Source organism: Strongylocentrotus purpuratus, unplaced genomic scaffold, assembly GCF_000002235.5.
Source record: "Strongylocentrotus purpuratus isolate Spur 01 unplaced genomic scaffold, Spur_5.0 spur5_scaffold_1, whole genome shotgun sequence".
Taxonomy (NCBI): domain Eukaryota; kingdom Metazoa; phylum Echinodermata; class Echinoidea; order Camarodonta; family Strongylocentrotidae; genus Strongylocentrotus; species Strongylocentrotus purpuratus.
The window spans coordinates 10176964-10196306 of NW_022145594.1; the positions used below are offsets into that span (position 1 = coordinate 10176964).

The window sequence follows — 19343 nt, forward strand, 5'->3', positions numbered from 1 at the left end:
TCAAAACAACAGATAGCATTTGGATTAACCTGGCTCTTCCAATTTGTTTTTGGTATTATTATAATGGTCTAAAGAATATATGTATTGAAAACTAATGTTTAAATATGAAGAATATATGATTCATGGTTACAATGTGAATTGTATTACCTTAGTTACATAAATTAACCTAAATGTGCAAATTTTTCGCCACCACCACCAAAATATTAAAGTTAAACAAACAAAGAAATACATAACAAATTATCCAAACAACAGATAGCATTTGGATTAACCTGGCTCTTCCAATTTGTTTTTGGTATTATTTTAATGGTCTAAAGAATATATGTATTGAAAACTTATGTTTAAATATGAAGAATATATGATTTATGGTTACAATGTGAATTGTATTACCTTAGTTACATAAATTACCCTAAATATGCAAATTACCTAGTGGCACGGGTTTGAAACCAAGTCGATGCGCTAGTGCCCTTTGGTAAGGCATTAATCCTTAATGGTTTCTTAGCAGTAAGGTAACATAACCACCACCACCACCACCAAAATATATTTAAGTTAAACAAACATTGAAGAATATATGTATTGAAAACTAGTGTTTAAATATGAAGAATATATGATTTATGGTTACAATGTGAATTGTATTACCTTAGTTACATAAATTAACCTAAATATCCAAATTTTTCGGGGCGATGGGGGGGGGGGGGGCTTAAAAGCCCCCCCCCCCCCTCCCCCCAGGCTATGCAATTTCAAAATAGCTCAGGCTATAAAGGGTTTAGATGGGACATGCTGTAACTGTTGATGGTACTTTTGAGATGCCGCAATCATGAATTCTGTCTTGTCCTGATTAAGGTTCAGTGTATTAGCCAACATCCATAACTGAACATCAGACATACACTGTTGTAGTTCGCGCAGTGTATTGTTGATGCTTAGGGGAACGTTTGGATGACATGCGCAGTATGTCTGGATGTTGTCGGCATAAATATGGTTTGGGACATAGTATTTCTGTATTAAGATATCTACCACTAACTGAAGGTACATGTTAAAACACTGAGGGCCGATTACAGACCCTTAGGGACGTTATATTCTAGACAAAGTTGTGTTATTGGATTATATTTTATTGACAGTTTATATGAAAAAATTAATGATAGCGAGTGTCCCTCTTTTTTTTCTTTTGCTGATTGTAGTAAGGGGCCCTATTTGGACAACTTTGTGGGATGTACTGTTTCGATATCAAATCAATTATCGATAGAGTAAGAGAGCATTTTCTATTCTATGGCCCTTTTTCTAAATCCCTTCCATGGATTCGATTGGGACTTGCTGGTAGCTGATATCAGGTTTGAAACGAGCAAGCTTGACCACACCCATCAGGATTGCCATAGCAACCAATGTTGCTATCATTCCAAGGAGGAGCATCGCAAAAGGGTTGAAGGAAGCCAAATCTGTGGTCACTGGAAAAGATAAAATATGGTAAAACAATTGGATGTGGATTAGATATTTTCACATGCGTATCCATGGGAACAGGGAATAACCCTCCTCCTCACCACCCCTCCTCCCGTCCCATCCACCTTTTAGTAGAAAATTTAAGTGAGGAGATATTCCAATACTTATTTTTGTCCTGTAAAGGATTATCAGAAGTGATAACTTATTGTGCATCTTATGAGGAAAATGTTACTTTTTCAGGTTTTTAAGTGGTTGTTGTTACAAAATAGTTCTTACCATTAGTAGCCATATCGCTGGTTGAGCGACGGATGCGAATCGGACCATTACTGATGGTCTGAGTGGACATAACGGACGAAGATCGACGTTTGCGGGATGTAGTTGGAGGTTCAATGTCTGCGGGGCATTCTGCGTCTCGAAGCAATTGAGCTTCCACAGCACCACAGACCTTCACTGAACAGTGAATGTACACCTGAGAAAAATATATGATGCATGCATGCATTACAATACATTATTTTAATACTTTCTAAACATCCAAACAAACGTGCTTTTAAAGTTTCCGTAATTGTTATAAGGGATGTCCAACCTAAAATTTAAGTTGGTTGTGAGGTCCCCTTCCTTTTGCCATGTACTAAAAATGTAAAAAATATGAATTTATGTTCCGAAATTTTCAACCATTTATTCCTCCTAAATAGGATTATTGCAAATATGTTCTTTATACAAAACCTATATGAAACACATCTATTACGTCACCAATAACTAAGAAAATGAAAGTTTATGAAATTCTATGTATAGAGCAAAATGGAGAGGAGTTCGCAAGGTACCTCACAGTGTTGAAAATTTGTGTTTCACTGAAGACAACTTCAATTTGTTATAACTTTCCTATTTTTAACCGGATATTGCTGAAATTTTCACTTATTTGTTACTCTCATTTTTCTGCTGTTATTAAAACCAACTTAATAGCAGGGTGTACTTCAAGGTAGGCAATTATAATCAAAGAAAAAAAAAGGCTTAAAAAAAGTCTAAAATTTGTGTATGTTATACCATAAAGCTCAGTGAAAGTGTACGACAACTCGGTTGCACACAGTTGCCATTCATTTACACGTACATGTAGGTAATTACTGAACCCAAAGACACAGGGCAGATATCACTCAACTAAGACAGAGATTCTACTTTTTATTTTTCTTGTAAAATACTCATGAAATTGGCAAACAAAATTGTAATAAAATCAGGTGTATAAGTTCATGCCATGTAAATAATTTACCTCGGTGTAATCCCCAACAAAGGCAAATGCCTTAAAGGAAAAGCGTTCTTCATTCAATTCAATGAGAGGATAGACTTTAACTGTGTATTCATCTGGGCAACTGTAGAATCAATTGATAGCGATGTACTTGAGTTAGGAGGCCGAGTCATAGCCGTGGGAGAACGGCTAGTAGGGAATCATATAATATTGTTTAAGAATAAGAATATTGATAGTAGTAATAATAATGATAATAATAATAATAATAATAACAATAGTAATAATAATAATAACAATAATACTTATAAAATAATGATAACAACAACACAAATTTTTAAAAATTGTACTATGATCTACAACAACGATTAATCTTTGTACTACTTCTACTGCTTCTTTCATTTTGTTTATCCATAGAAAGCCTGGCTTATATTTGTTCCATCGTTGTTTTTTTTTCGTCTTCGGGTTACACAAACTTTCGTGAAAAATCCAGGGGGGTGTTTCATAAAGCTGTTCGTAAAGTTACGCATGCATTTACGAATGACTTAAATATGAAAAGCCAAATGGGATGCTAAATCATTTTTAACTGCATCAACTAAAGTTGAACTGTGCAGATGTAGATTAACATTCTTATTATAACAATCATTTTTATTGCAAAGTAGATTTTTTGCCATAATTTAATTGAGGTTTTTGGAAATATAGTTGCATTTTGTTAAAACATCAGGATAATTTGTGGGCATCCTATCTGGCACTTCAGATTCATGTTTAATCGTTTAATCCAACAACATGAAGCACACGACCTTTCGTGATTATGAGGTTATTTTCACGAATGTTTGTGGAACCTGACGTGAACACACAATGGAACGAAGTAAGTCGAGAAGCCTCATCAGCATCAATGCCGATCTTCCTGAGGGCCTTCAAATAAGTATTAACCCAGCAGTAAACCAATTACCCATTAAAACCCGAGTGGCAAATGTGGAGTAATATCTTGCCAAAAGACCTACATGCCGGCCTTGGATCGGGACCTCAACCCTTGGTATAAGAGTCAAGTGAATGAACCACTTTATCATCACTACATGATTTATTTCACGAGGCTCATGAATAGTTCTACTAACCCTTGAGCAATTAGAGAGTGTTGACCAGCAGAATCCATGTCTTGAGTGGTTGTCGCCCAGCAGCGATCAATAAACATACCAATTAGACCTGATACTGACTCAAGAGTCACAGCAAAGTAGAGGTCATCTCCTTGCAAGACAGTGGTGGCGTCCGAATTCAGCTCAACAAAAGCATTTGTCAGGAATCTTTGCAGGCTCAGACTGAAGTCACCAGAGCCCTTGTCGCTGAAGGACACCTCACCAAGCTGTGGTCTGAAGGATCCACTGATGATTGCCTCTTTCTCGAGGCAACATGCAACCTTAACCTGCATGTGATATTCACGGGTAATTACAGTATCGTCGTCCGAGCCAGGCTTGGCGTAAGTGATAACATTGACGAAGGTAATTGTTGTGTTATCCTCCTATAATGACACCAAGTAATATAAAATAAAATAATGTTTCGAAAACAAAAATGAAATCCAGTATCGCGGTATATTTTGTTGTTATCACTAGTGTTCGGGGGGGGGGGGGCCTTTGGCGGTTGAAGCCCCTCTCACGCCCCCCCCCCCCCAACCAAAAAGCAAGAAAAGGAAGGAAAGACGAATGCTCTTTAGAAACCATATGATAAAGTGATGAAAATTGAAAGTCACGCATTCTCCTTCAAGACATAGTAGGCAGTTTTGTTGAAGAAAAGTGTCTTAGCACCCACCGTGTGAAAACGTTTGAGGCACAGTGGCTCAGATTCCTAAAAAAAAAAAATCTATTTTGTTGACTTCTCTGCACCTAAAATTTGTTTTGTTGATTGATTTAATGTCAAGTGCTATTCTAGCGTAATAAGATGTTAAATAACATTTTATTACCGTGTTATGATATTTCTTAAGTTTACAAAGAAGAAAAGATACAGAAGCGTCAACAATACGGCGGAATCGGATGCAGAGTAAGAAAGATTCCGGGATCTCTTCTATCGGAACTTAAAAGAATAACAAATATATTGTTATTTGGAATGAAAGTAAACAGATTCTATTTAATCCAGCATGTCATGCCTGTCACATCAAACTTCAAAGCTCTGCCCCTGGACCACGCAGTTTGGGGCTGCGCTCTACGTACTGGAACCCAAAACATTATGTTTAAACCCCCTCTTTACAAATCCTGCACACGCCCATGGTATTGGTAGCCATGGCAAGTACAGGAGTGATTCGTACCAGTTATCATTTAAGGAATCCTACCTCAATGATGGTGCCACATTGATTGTATTCTGTAGTGAGAGTGATCTCATTAGTGCTATCGTTCTTTACACCGGAGCAGGATCGGTCTTTAAAATGAACAGCAGATGCTTCACCTGGGACTAGCCGTTCATCTATGTTGACGGTCATTGAAGTACTTCCACACTCAACAAATGTCACTGGTATAAGAGAATTGTCAAGAGCAAAGAAAATGTCAATAACGCCACCCTTTTCATAATTATCTCTCAGGTGTCAGAAGCGAAATTTGACGTAATTGATTAGGGTGTGTGTGTGGGTGAGGGTGTGCGTGTGTGTTCATGAAGACGGATTGTTTAAGCATCCGGGAATGTGGTTAAAGAAATTAAGATTTTTGGAGTGTATTTTGTTTTAGACGCCGTTGAATTATAAGGAGATTTTAAGCAATCTTAAAAGACTTCTCAGATGGTGGAAACAGAAGGAACTCACGGTGTTTAGAAAAAATCATTTATTTAAAACATATAAATCAAATTACGTTTTTAGCTTCACTAGTGGTTCCAAAATGGGTCATATTGGAAATACAGAAAGAATGTTTTACATTTATTTGGAATAGGAAAGATCAAATTAAGAGATTAATATCATTGTATTAATGTTATAATGAAGTGAGGTTACGAATGACTAATTTTGACTCGTTTTTAAAAACCCAACGTGTAATGTGGGTAGAAAGACTATTGTACGGAGAAAAGCAATGAGATGGAAGCTATACTTTGATTTCTGCTTCAAGATGGTAGGAGGTAGATTTATTTTCTTGTGTAACTACCTGAATTCTTTTTAGACAAGATAAAAGCATGGGAAGAGTTACAAGGTTGTAGGAATGTTTCTCAACAACAACGATTTATTTTTTTAAAAAGAAAATGATCTTTGATGAGGAGTTGTTTACATGCCATATAATATCAGTTCAAGATATTTCTGCTGAAAATGGCATGTGGTCAATATCTAATTTTCAACATTTAGGGTTAAAATGAAACAAAATTGTTGATGTATGGACTATTGGGGAAGCTATTTTGAGAAGCGGAAAAAAGGATAACTGGAGTTGAGTGGATGTAAAAGCAGTGCAATGCAGTTTAACAGTAATGTGAAGTTCCTCAGAGATTTAATATTGAGGAAGGTTTATGAATACTTAATAGAGAAGTTAGACAATTCCATTATTCTGTCGCTCCAATTTTGAGGAGGCTAGGAACAGTGTGTGGTATATGTGCAGAAGTATGGTCGGTCGGGTGGGGTGTGTGTGTGTGGGTGTTGCATGGTGGGGGGGGGGGGGTAGTAGTAATAATAATAATAATAATAATAATGTAACTTATATCGCGCCAAATCCACTCTGTGAATGAGGGTGTTGAGAGTATGTTTAACATAGTATTCTTGATCATATATATGAAAATGTTTTCTAAACAGTTCTTTTTATTATTGCAATTTAGCTTTCATCCAATGTACAATGTATCCAGTTTTGTTAAGAATGATTTGTACAATATGTATTTGATTTGAGAGAAGATAATACAAAATGTCCTTTTTTTAATTTGAGGGTGTTCTTGTGTGTGAGTGTATGTTATTGTGGAGTGTACACGTCTGTTAGTGTGCATCTGTATTGCAGATATGGTGGTTTTGTTTTGGGAAGGTAATTAGGGAGGGAGTTTTAATGTGTGTTATATTATAACTGATTTCATTCATTATTTTTATCAAAATTTATGAATTGTACATGTATTAAATTATTTTTGTTATGTGATTATGATGAGGAAACAAATTGTCTTTTTGTATGATTATTAGTATTGTTTTGATATTGAATGAAACCGAAATAAAAAATTGCGATTTTTATTTTTGATTTTTTTTAAATATTTATTTATTTTTTATTTTATTTTATTCTTTATAATCCTGGCTAAATCATGAACAGGTATTCGTCCAACACAAGAAAAATATTCAAGAAACTTACGTTTATCTTGACAAAAATCGCCACCGAATCCTGCTGGACATGTGCAATTGCCTTGCTCACAGCTCTCTCCATTGAGACAACGGTTATCACATCCATCTGAAAATATTTAGAGACAACAGTTGCTTTATTAAATGATGTGGCTCCAGAAAGTACGAAGGTAAAGAGCTAATTGTAAAACAATTTTGTTGTCACTTACGAGTTCGAGTTAGATTTGCTGTCGTTTTTGCTACTTTTCATTTCTGTTGTTAAGATATCAATGTGGGCATGCGTGCATGCCCACATTGATATCTTAACAATAATGGCAAGTGTTCTTAAAGAAAAGCTTGAGTTCTGGCAATGGTAGGAAAAAAATTCTCACAGAATCCCAAAAAACAAAAACACTGAATGTCAATGAATACATATAGATGATGACTTATGCCAAACGATTTTGGTAGAGAATATAAAGGGGCTGAGTAGTGAGCAAAGAAAGATTTATAAGGAAATTTAAGGTAAGTAGGCCCCGCGTCATTGGTCACTATGTGCAAATGGTCGTTTTTATTTTACTGGTTCAAACAGTCAACCTACCAAAGGATAAATAATCTAGAATGAATTGTAGCCATGTTCTCTTGACATACGAGGCCCATACCGGAGCTTACAATTAGCTTGAAGGAAACATTTTCTTTTTGTTTTAATAGACATATTTAGATTAAACCTCCCCTAACCCCAAAAAACAATAAACAGGTTGCTGTCCTTTAAACCCAAACATCCAACAATTGTAATCTGACAAGGACTTTCAAATATCTAATCCTATGGCTCGTAATGTATACGTCCTTTACTCCCGGGGGTCTTATAGTCAAATATAAATACTGTGAGATTGGGTGACCAACAAAGCGTCTTTTCAGATTGGATGCCTTCCACGCGGCGGCAATAAGAGCTTCAAAAACATCAATTTTGGGCCATTTTCAAGAAAACGGTCACTTTTTTCAAAATGGTTCAAAATCCTGCTGTATGCGCCGGTATACGCGTATAGGTTTTTTTTTCTAGCCCTCAGGGCCAGACTGGGGGGGAGGGGAGGGGGGGAGGGGGTATTATAATTTCACATTGGTGAGACGTTTCAGACCGCCGCCTGGCGCGCCACCTAGCCAGTTATAGCAAAGATGATAGACTGCGGCGCTCTGTCATCTTTGGTTATAGTGTGGACGACGGCCGCGAGAGGTAGGTAGCATGGCAGGGTATTGCATGCACCCAGAGTCTTTTCTCTTTGCAATACACCTTAGCTAGCTATTAAAGCACTCGCCACGCGCGTGTTGTTTGTTACCGGGTAATCTTCAGGAGATCAAGATGGATGCCCACGATACCGACCCAGACCTACCAAGTTTCACGCCTATAGCTGGCCTCTTATATTTTGTTGTGCATAGTCGAATAGTAACTGTTCATTGTAGATTGTGTACTTTTTGTAAACGCTGTACATGTACTTCATATAAATAGATCAAACTCAAAATGTATTTCTTTTTTTCAAAGAAAGGACTTGTGATGGCTGTTCATTAAACCAATTTGGAAGTGTACAAGTTGATGTTGATTTTATGGAGTAAAAAGTGTAGGCTTACACTTTCTTTAAATACCCGTTTACAGGGTGTGAATTCGGGGAAAAAAAACACACGAAATCCTCATTTAGGGTGTATTTTGGCTTCAGAAGAAATCCTTGTTTAGGGGGTGTCTGGAAAACATGTGGTCACGCATGCTATACAGTATTTCTACATGACTGAGATCCCCTGGGCCTTTACACCGAGCCTATACAAAAAGAGAGTGATACAGTGATTTACTTAGTAGTCCGGCCTTTCAGCCTTAAACAAAAAAGGGGTGGCTTACTTAGTTGATTTCGGGCTACCCAACATTCGTGAATAATCAAGCCCTTAGTAGTTACTATATTCACACAGAGAACCAGTGAATCCAGGTGTGCAATATAGGGACTTTTAGATTTACACGACGAGAGCGTGGACCGCCACGTGTGACATCATTTTAAGGTAATGTGACGTCCTTTTAAGGCACTGCCGGGCACGGCCCAGTGCCTTAACACAATGTCACACGCGGCAGTCCGCGCTCTCGTCCTGTAAATCTAAAAGTCCCTATTAGGATTGCAAATTCATGCAGGTAACTTACCCGCAGTCCAACAAAATTAGAGACCAAATATCAATTGCTTTAAATTTTCTCAATGTTTTTTAATTTTTCTAATTCGATTCTAGTTTGATTAATTTTGGTATGAATCAAAACAAATAAATATATAATTGGAAAGTAAAATCCTGCTTTCATCAGAGTGTGCATTTAAATGTACGAAGCAGAATCTGAATGGCTATCGCCAATTTAATGAGCTCATAACACAGCTTCTTGTCCTGTAGGATGTTACACTGACTCCTTGCCATTGATCACATTTCATCCTGTTACGAGCTATTATTATTATTATTAACCTGCTTTAGCGACCACCTGTCTACAAAGACCACCTGTCTACAAGGAACACATTTTTTGTTTTCCTTCAAAATGGTTTCTCATTGAAACATGTACTAAAGGAACCTGTCTACAAAGACCACTTTTTGCGTTTCCCTTCGGCGGCCGCTGTGGACAGGTTTGACTGTACAAAGGAATAGCAATTATGCTAGTGAGCTCCCTAACTGAACGTACATTTAACATACATATATAAATACAGCAGGGATCCTGAAACATATAAAAAAAAAAAAAATCCTTTTGTTAAGTAACTACCTACATAGACCTTTATGAATGGGGGAGGGTTATTGGAACACATTTACCCTCAAGATAGCCAATGATATTTTTTCTCCACAAAACATCTCCATTTTTAAATTTACCAGCAGTCTAGAAAAAGCAGAGTTTGCCAACATAAAATTAGTCTTTTGTTTTTTACCTAAATGACAGAAGTTTCCGCTGAAACCCTCGGCGCAAACGCATGTATCGTTCTCACATGTTCCTTCATTGAGACAAGGGTTGGTCGGTTCACATAGAACTGTTGGAAAAATATAAGAAACACAGTGGTTGACAATCAAATCTATATTCCTATGTGGTCTATCGAAGTTACAGTGATAAATAAACTGGATGAGACAAACAATTAAAGTATATAGCTTTAAAATTTCTTGTTCCTCCTATAACAATGCTTCCTTTTGTTTTGGAAATTATTACAAAGCTTGCAAAAGCTTGTCTACGCTGGAATCGCTTTTGTGAAACGCCCCTGGTGTTTTACCACTAGACGACGGAGGCGGATAGAGAGGTATTCTGCTACACCAGATGCAATCAACGACAGACAGCCTCTCAATCTAGTTTATTTGTGCCTTTCTTGCCAAAAATCTTGCCAGGAAAATTCCCGCCACAAATAGGCTATTCACTTTACTGATTTTCTCTTTGCTTAAAATCTGATAGCTTTATACTTCATTCCAGTTATTGAAATTGAAGTTATTAATGTTATCAATGAAATGAAGAATAATCAGAGTTCTGGTTATAACGGAATTATAAACTGTCTCTTGAAAAAATTGCACCAAATATTGTTCAACCCTTAGTTCACATTTTAAATTTGTCTCTTAATACAGGAGTTACACATTTAGCTATGAGGGGGGGGGGGGGGGGGGGGTAAGAGCATATTTTTCAAAAAAATTGTGCAACGACTCAGCCAGTCGGTGAATAAACAGTGGGGGGGGGGGGGGGGTAAGAGCACATTTTTTTTTGTTCGAGAAATTTTAAAATTGGCCGAACAATATTTCATTCAGTTAGGGGTGGGGGAGGGGGGGGGGGGTAAGGTCACTTTTTTGGGTAACCTTTTAGCACACACACAATTTTTTTTCTCCAGATAATCTGAAAATTTGAGTGAAAACGGACTATTATTAATGATACAAATTGGGAAAAACTGTTCTAATCGATTCCTTAATTCTCCCAACTATATTATTACAATTTAATTGCATTTTAGGTGAATGTAAATTGTCACAAAGCAATAAATTGGCTCTACATACCATTCCAGACATTTAAGTGTTGACAGATTTTTAATACCCTGTTTTATGTCTTTTTTCATGGAAAAACGGTTGGATAAATTCAAAAATTGGGAGAATTTACTGTTGATCACTGTTAGAGGGTGTTGCACAGCGACGCCTTCAAAGAAAACCATAAATATTTGTGGATTGAGAATCTTTTCAGGATTTTTTGCATGTCAGAGGGTTATTGCGGTAGAAGGAATATAATAAGTAACATTTTATACAAAAATTAAGCAATTTTTTCATCAACCTTCAACAATGTTACCGAGTCACTTTAAAGTGGTTTCAAAGTGCAAAGAGAGATGGTAGACCAGAGTTTCATTCCAGAAGGATCTCAATCTACACAAATTCAAATTACATAAAAATATGAAAAATAGAATTCATTGCTAGAATTTCTTTTTAAAGATAAGCACATTTATGTATGGCAATATCCCTACCATTAAAAAAACAGGAGTGATAACTAACAAGGAAAAGAGGTAAATTAAAAGAGATCCGTTGATTTACTTAAATTCGTTTTGGAATGAAAGTCTTGTTATTCGACAAAGCGTATTTTACAATAAATAACATTACTACATTTAATGTACCTTTTCCTATCTCACGAAATGTTTCTGAGACTTCGAATAACCAACTTCCTTGTACTCCATAGTTACTACCTGTCACCAGATCAGCCAAGGTAAGTACCAGGTTAGGATTCATACTAGCGGACCTGTAATATATTCCAGCCTTGATAAAAATAATAAAAATGATAGTAATAATGATCATTATGATGATGAAGATAATGGTGAAGATGATGGTCAGTAATGGCAATGGTTGTGATGCAGGTGTTGATGATGACCATGGAGGTGTTGATGATGAATGTGATGATGACAATGATGATGGTGATGATGATGGTGACAATGATGAAAACTGATGGGGATATTGATGATAACAACAAGTATTGATGGGACTCCTTGTGTTATCCATTAAATAACATCATGTTATTACCAAGATTTGAAAGACATCCTACAATCTTTTGTGTTAAATCACAATCTCGTAGAAATGAGTAATGACAGTTTTTTAAATGATATATATATATATATATATATATATTTTATTTTAAACGTCAGATGCAATCTTAAGGCCTATAGCTCTGATTCGTTATACGCCATCTTTTTAAAAATCAAAGCATTCTTATAAGACCATTTTCTAATAACTAAATGTCATTTATGAAAAACTAAGCTTCATAAAAACTTAAAATCAAATCGACAGTTATATTTTCTCATTTGGAAGGCATATATCTGCATTAGATTTTTCTTCAATGGCCATTCCATTTATTTATTATGTCCATAGAGGATAATTGTTCATATTTACATTAATAAATATACAGGCACTGCTTTTTGATAAGTTCCTCGATCATATTCTACTTAATTTATTATATGATTTGAGAATCATTGGGACGTGCTCATATACACTATACATGTATTGTATAATTTGTTATTTTATTTTATATGTATGTCCATATTTTTGGTAAAATGCGGAACAAATAAAACTTAAAACTTGAAACACGTTTGTCCGAATTTTGTTCAACCCCATTAGTCTCAAGGCCCTGTTTTTAGTACACACTCAATATAGATCATGATGAATATACTTTTTACTTTCTTTCTTCTTTTTCTTCTTCTTTCTCTTTTGATATACCCACCCTTTTCTTTTATATTCTCAAATCTGAAGCAGGTATTTTTTAAAAATTATTCCTTGATATGGTATAATAGTAGGGGGGTACAACAGTATACCTAAGTAAATATGCTAACAAATCATTTTTGCATAGTTTTCACATTCTCTTCTATTCTTGTGTTCGTTTAGAACTCTTCTCTCTACTTGATTTCATTAACAACTCTTATTGAAAGTTGAATGAATTAATGAATAGTTCTTGCTTTTACAGATCTCAATCTTCGTCTGCTTCTCAGTTGTATGTACCGGTAATTAAGGGGGTGGGTTGGATCAGACATAATGATTAGGGTCTTAGAAACTACTCTTTCCTTACAGACCTCATTTAGGTCAACGGTATGGTTCATTATTTTGCTGGCTTGTTTTACAACCCTTCTCAGCTTTTGTTCGTCTCTTTGCTTTGCAGTATTAAACCAGATAGTGGAATGAAATGTGATAGTACTCTAAATGATTGACTAGACTGAGAAACAGAAATCTATTGTTCACATGAAAGTACTTTTACTTTCTAAGAAAATACATACGCTGGTTGTATTTTGTTAGGGTGCACTTTGACTTGTCTTCCCAAGAAAGCTTATTGTCGATTTATGTGCCTAGGTATCTATGACTTTCAACATTCGCAATGGTATCATAATTAAAGTATACAGGTCTTTCAATGGGTTCAAAACATTTCTTTTGCCTAAAGTCAAAAACGAATTATTTTGTTTTCTTTGAATTCAACAGTATATGGTTTTCCCCAACACCAATTTTCGATCATGGAAATGGTAGCTCTGTACCGGGTAATCAAATTCATTTTCATTTTCATTTTCATCCACCTGCTATACTATCATCTGCATATTTTATTATGTGAACAGATGGGGTATTGGACATACATTCATTGGTGTAAAGGGTTAGTAGGGTCGCAGTGAGGACACATTCTTGTGGGGGTACCAATTGTTGTGATAAGTGCGTCAGAGAGAACACCGTTGACCTTGACATTCTGTGTCTTTTCACGGAGGAAGTCTTGCAGCCACAATAAAGAGATGGCTGAACTTGTAGATGTTGAAGTTTCTGTAGTAGGATAAGGGGTTCTATAGTGTTAAATGCCGATGAGAAGTCAATAAAAGTTGCTCTCTCCTTACCTTATCTAAGTGTTCTTACAGCATGTTTGTCAAGGTGAGAACTGCATCAGTAACGCAACACGTCTTCGCTTTATATACAAACTGGTTTACATCGAGTATAGCGGGAGAACTGAGCATATCAACTTTGCAAGTACCAGTCTTTCCAGGCTTTTCATAATACCCGATGTAGCATAGCACCTTGATGTTTCTTGGGCAGGAGCTCACGTTGCGTTGCAAGAAGGCACGGGTGGAGTTTGCCTTCTTGGCAACCAGGCTAATATGGTGATTCCAGCTCATATTTTGCTGTATGTGTATACCAAGATACTTGGAAGAGCTGACCTTTTCCAGTGATTGACCATGGATTAAGTATGTTAATTGGGGTCCTCTTTTTAGTGACTGAGATGGTCTGACATTTATGAGGATTAAATCTCATCAGCCAGTCTGATTCCCACTGCTGCAGGGAGTTGAGATCCTCTTCCAGTTTTTTTTTGCATCATCTTGAGAGCAAATCTTGCGGTAGAGGAGACATTCATCTGCAAACAATCTGGTTGTTGATTGGGTAGAGACACTTGTCAGGTAGGTCGTTGATGTACGTAAAGTAGGAAGAGAAGCGGGCCGAGGACACTACATTGCGGTACCCCTGATGAGACTGGGACAGTGTCTGAGACATCCATTGAGAACTACTTTCTGTGTTCTGTTGTGGAGGAAGTATCCAGCTCAGATCAGTGTAGACTGATGGATGCCATAGAATTTCAGTTTGTATAGAAGTCGATGGTGAGGGACTTTGTCGAAGGCCTTTGAGAAATCTAACATAATCATGTCATGCTGTTCGCCTCTGTTTAGTCCCTTGGCAAGGTCGTCACAGGTGAGGATGAATTTGTTGATACACAAACGACGTTTGCGAAATCCATGCTGGGCATTTGAAGGGATGTTATTTTCATCAAGGTGACTCATGGTGCGCCAGCTGCAGCTGATATGCTTCAAGATTTTGCATGGAATAGTTGTCAGAGAAATGGGTCTATAATTATGTGGAATGCTCCTTTCTTAAACACAGGAGCAACATTTGTCACCCTCCAGTCATCTGGAATAACGCCTTGTACAACAGATGCTTTGAATAATGTTGTAAGTACTGGGGTGACTTCATCAGCAAGTACCTTGAGTAACCCAGCCGATATTCAGTCCGCGCCTGTCGCTTTGTGGAGGATCAAGTCCAGATAACAGCTTGTTGACACCAGCTGGAGAGATGTAAATGTCTTCCATGGAGGGATAAGGAATATCGCCTTTGTCTGGGATATTAGTTGAGAACTCATCTTTGGTAAATACTGATGCAAACTGTTTGTTGAGGGTGTCTGCCTTAGAGGTACAGTCAGACTGGATGATTCCTCCAGTTGTATCACATTTCTTACTGTTAATGAATGACCAAAACCGTTTCTGGTTGCATTTGGACTCGGGTGAAATGATGTTCCTGATGTAGTCATTGTTTGTTTGCATGCAGATCTTGACTATTTCTTCAGGGCTAGGTATTTCTCTTCCAAACACTGATCCAATTTTATGGAGTAGAAGCCATTTATCTCAATGTTGTTAGATTGAACGTCTGAACATAACCAAGTTTCCGTCATATATACAAGACTTGAGTTTCTGTATTCATGATAACTCACGTTTTGTTGCAGTTCGTCAATTTCGTTCGTAATTGACCTTACGTTACTAAGGGCGCCGTAAGTAGGGGGCAGAGGGGGGGGGGGGGGGTCGCCCCATAGGGAAAAGTGGGGGGCAAAACGCAATCTCCCCCCCCCCCCCCCCCCCCCCGAAAAAAAATCAGCAGTAAAGGAGTAAAATAGTGTGTACTTGTTAACCAAAAAGAAAATTAGAAATAATGAAACCTGAATTGAATCACATAAAAATTATATTCCATTCAAAGAAAAGGAGATTGAGTTTCCTAAATATTCTGCATGTCCCTATATTTATCAAAGGACGATTTTATAATAGCAATACATGTATATCGTGGAAATAGTGTGAGAGGATGGGAAAGCGTGTGTGTATTGTATTATAGGGTTGAGATGGGGGAGGGGGCTGGGGGGGGGGGGGGTCAGTTGGCCCCCAAATAAATTTGAACATGATTTATTTCTAATTCGATACCAGTGAGTTACAAATATTGCTGAAATATAATGATTTTCCGGGATTTTCCCCCATTTTTGCGGTAAATTATACTTCTTTATGCGTTTGTTGGAAAATTACGAATTCCCAAATTTACAGTCGGGCCAAAAATATGCTTATTTAAAAGCCTTCATGTCAGCACCTGCAGAATAGCGGGGCTCCGGGGAGTCACTTACTTAAAAAAAAAAGCATGTGAAAGAGAAAAAGAAAGAATGAGTGACCTGCCAGTGTCACAAATGGGGTATCAAACTATATGCTCATCTGACCGTAATTAAACGCCTAAAACCCCGACTTGACGGGGGCTCTGCCCCCTGGACCACACCAAGGGCTTAAGGCAGGCCTCTAAATGCTCATCTAACCTTAAAAAAATACATAAAACCCCTGAACTTCCGGAGGCTCTCCCTCTGGACCCCATCAGGGGCCCTGAGGAGGGCTTCTGGATGCTCATCTGACCGTTATCAGATACATTAAACAAAACACTGCGCTTCCGGGGGCTCTACCCCCTGGACCCCACCAAGAGCCCTAAAGCGGGCACCTGGAAGCACATCTGACCGTAATTAAATGCCTAAAACCTCTCAGTTTCAAAGGGCTCAGCCCCTAGACCCCGCCAATTGGTGACCTGCCAGTGTCACAATAGGGTATCAATATATGCTCATCTAATACTGTAATTAAATGCCTGAAACTCCGGAGTTTCCGAGGGCTTCGCCCCTTGACCGCTCTACCTGATCGTTAATACTCCACTTTGAAAAACGTTCCGCGGGGCCCGCATGTAACATGTTAGAGTGGTTTTTGCTCATTACGCCACTGCCCCTAAAAGTTAAGCACCCTAAAATGTTTGCCCCCACCCCGAATCCAAACTGCTTCCGGCACGCCTCAATGCGATGACCCCGTCTCCGAATCCCGCTGTCTGATCCCTCCGTGCTTTCCTCTTTGGCAGGCATTCTCCTAAGGAGGGGGATCCTCTCTTCTTTACACCCACTCAGTAAGGTCAGGGGGTCGGATCAAAAGACGAAGGTATAGCGGCGAGGTAGAGCAAGAATCCTCGATCGTATTGTATATGAGTTGCAGGTAGTCCATTTTGGCAGTGGAGATTACAGACGAGGCATGAACAAAACACAGTCAAACACAACCAGGTGAGGGTCACATTTCCAAAATACATTCTGGTTTGATACACAGTCCAATGTCATATCACAGAAACATAAATTCTAGACAAAATAACAGGAGCAAGAAGTCATGTAAGTATATTGGTCGCTACAGTGCAGCGCTCTCATAAATGGTAACTGCAAATCTATATAGCACCAAAAGTGGCGTACGCAGGATTTTTTCAAGGGGGGGGGGGGGGGGGGGGGAGGGTTAACATTTTTTTAATCAGACCTAAAATTTTGCAAGGACTCAGCCAGCCGCTGAATAAGGGTACAGGGGGGGGGGTAAAAGCACTTTTTTTGTGTGTGTCCCAAAATTTGGCCGATCGATATTTTGTTTCATTTTTAATTTTAAAAAAATTGAAGGGGGCGGGGGGGTTTCCTCCAAAACACACACATAAACAAAGTTTAAGGGGGGGGTCAACCCCCCAACCCCCCCTCCCCCAACCCCCCCCCCCTGCGGATAGATTGATGTTAATATTTCCTTCAATGTGGGAAGAAAGAAAATATACGAATGATTACATGTAAATTACCACTTTGAGGGTATATAGAAGAGATGTTATTTAACGGGTTCTAACATAATTCGTTCACTTTTTTTCAGATTCTTCCTTTTTTTGTGTGTGTTGCCACTATTTCTTACCCGATTTGCATTCCATCCGACTCTCTTATAGTTATAGATAACGTAAGTCAGCTCACCATCTGTTCCGATCAGTACTTGAAACGTACTTTTCTGAACATCAAACAAAAAGGGGAAAACATAAAAATAAGTGTTTTGATTTTTCAGGACATCACCCCCCCCCCTTGAATCGTCTCATTGTATTCGAGTTCGCAACCAGGATTCTAAGGAGATAAGTTGAATCTAAGCTCACGTCCCCAAAAATAGTACCTGTTAACGGGCCACTTCGAGGTCATAATTTTAAGAACGTTATGGTAGGTATACAATTAATTTTTATTTACCGTAATATGGTTTTATTTCCATCTTGATTGATTTGGAGAAATGAGAAAGGATTTGTACGAACCAGATTTGAATTTATTAGAGGTACATCTATCCATGAAACAACCGCAATTGTGCGTAAGGAATGGCCGAGAAACTCTGGTGTAGCCTTTCGAATTGCACGCTCAGCTTGAGTGAATGTTGTTTGGTCAGTTCCTTTATCTGATGTCCTGAAGGTTCATGAATGTCACAAAAAGATAAAATTTAAACAAAGCGGGTCATTCCATGTTTAATGATCAAAGGGGTATTTAGGAGTGAAAACAGATTTTTTTAGAGCTAAAATAAGTAGATACAGATAAAACTAATGAAAAGAAATAGAAATCAAAGCGGCCGGGTTTACCATATACCTGGCATACGAGCACATCATAACTGATGGAGAGGGGGGGGGGGTAACAACAATATTGACATGTCAATTTCTAAATTTTGCCAGCGACCAAAGAGAACACATTTTTAAAATAGTTCATTAGGTAATTTGTTTTGATTCGTAATGAGGAAACAATTGACTATTTATGCGGGCACCTCGCTTAACACGACGTAGTGGCTGCCCAAAATGCAGATTGCAGATTTGTTTGCTCATAATAGAGTATTTGAATGTATTTCTTGGCCGAAAATACTTAAGGACAGATTTCCATGACTACTAGATGTATGATCTTGAAAATTATGTCTTCACGGGATGTAACACTGAATTTGTTTTTGCATGGTAGCTATGTTCAAGAATAGAATAAGAATGTGCCTAGTAAAAAAAAATGAATTAATATAGGTTTATGCAGCTATTTTTCACACTTTCTTCATTCAAGTTCATATTCCGAGCATTCAAATTACTATTTATTATTATTTATAATTATACTGTACTTTCCCAAGAGCGGCCAAAGCACTTACAACAAGAAGAATCCTACATAAAATGAAAATGAAAACTTACAGAATCCTAAAATTCTGGATTACAAAAAAGAAATGTTTTAAGTCCCTTTTTGAAAGAAGAGACATATGGTGATTGCCTGAGTATTAAAGGTAGCCTATTCCAATATCTAGATGCAATAATAGTGAAAGTCCTATCTCCAGCTAGTTTCAGTGTGATGTATGTTGACGGAATGGGTCACTGGAGGCTATTCCTGCGAGGGGTGTATGTTCAAACAGTCACGTAGGTATTGAGGTGCCTGTTTATTAAAGGGCCACTCTAACCTAACTAGCAAAGCCTTTCAAAACATGAATACACCTCTACTGCAATGACGACCTTCGTCATTGCCTTGTTTTCGTTCACATTCTGCCCCATTAATATTCTCCTCCTTAGTGTCTTCCTTATCGTCAG

The 19343-nt window shown here is 37.7% G+C and overlaps 1 protein-coding gene across 1 annotated transcript; it reads right to left on the bottom strand.

Annotated features, from left to right (window-relative positions):
* Positions 1-701: 701 nt before the first annotated feature.
* On the bottom strand, positions 702-11780 carry LOC105436499 (oncoprotein-induced transcript 3 protein-like). Its single transcript, XM_030977648.1, has 8 exons — positions 11531-11780; positions 9836-9934; positions 6943-7038; positions 4986-5161; positions 3781-4181; positions 2693-2792; positions 1708-1900; positions 702-1439 (listed from the first exon to the last, which is right to left on the bottom strand). The coding sequence occupies exons 1-8, from the start codon at positions 11706-11708 to the stop codon at positions 1276-1278; spliced, it is 1407 nt and encodes a 468-aa protein (XP_030833508.1). The 5' UTR covers positions 11709-11780; the 3' UTR covers positions 702-1275.
* Between the last annotated feature and the right edge of the window lie 7563 nt (positions 11781-19343).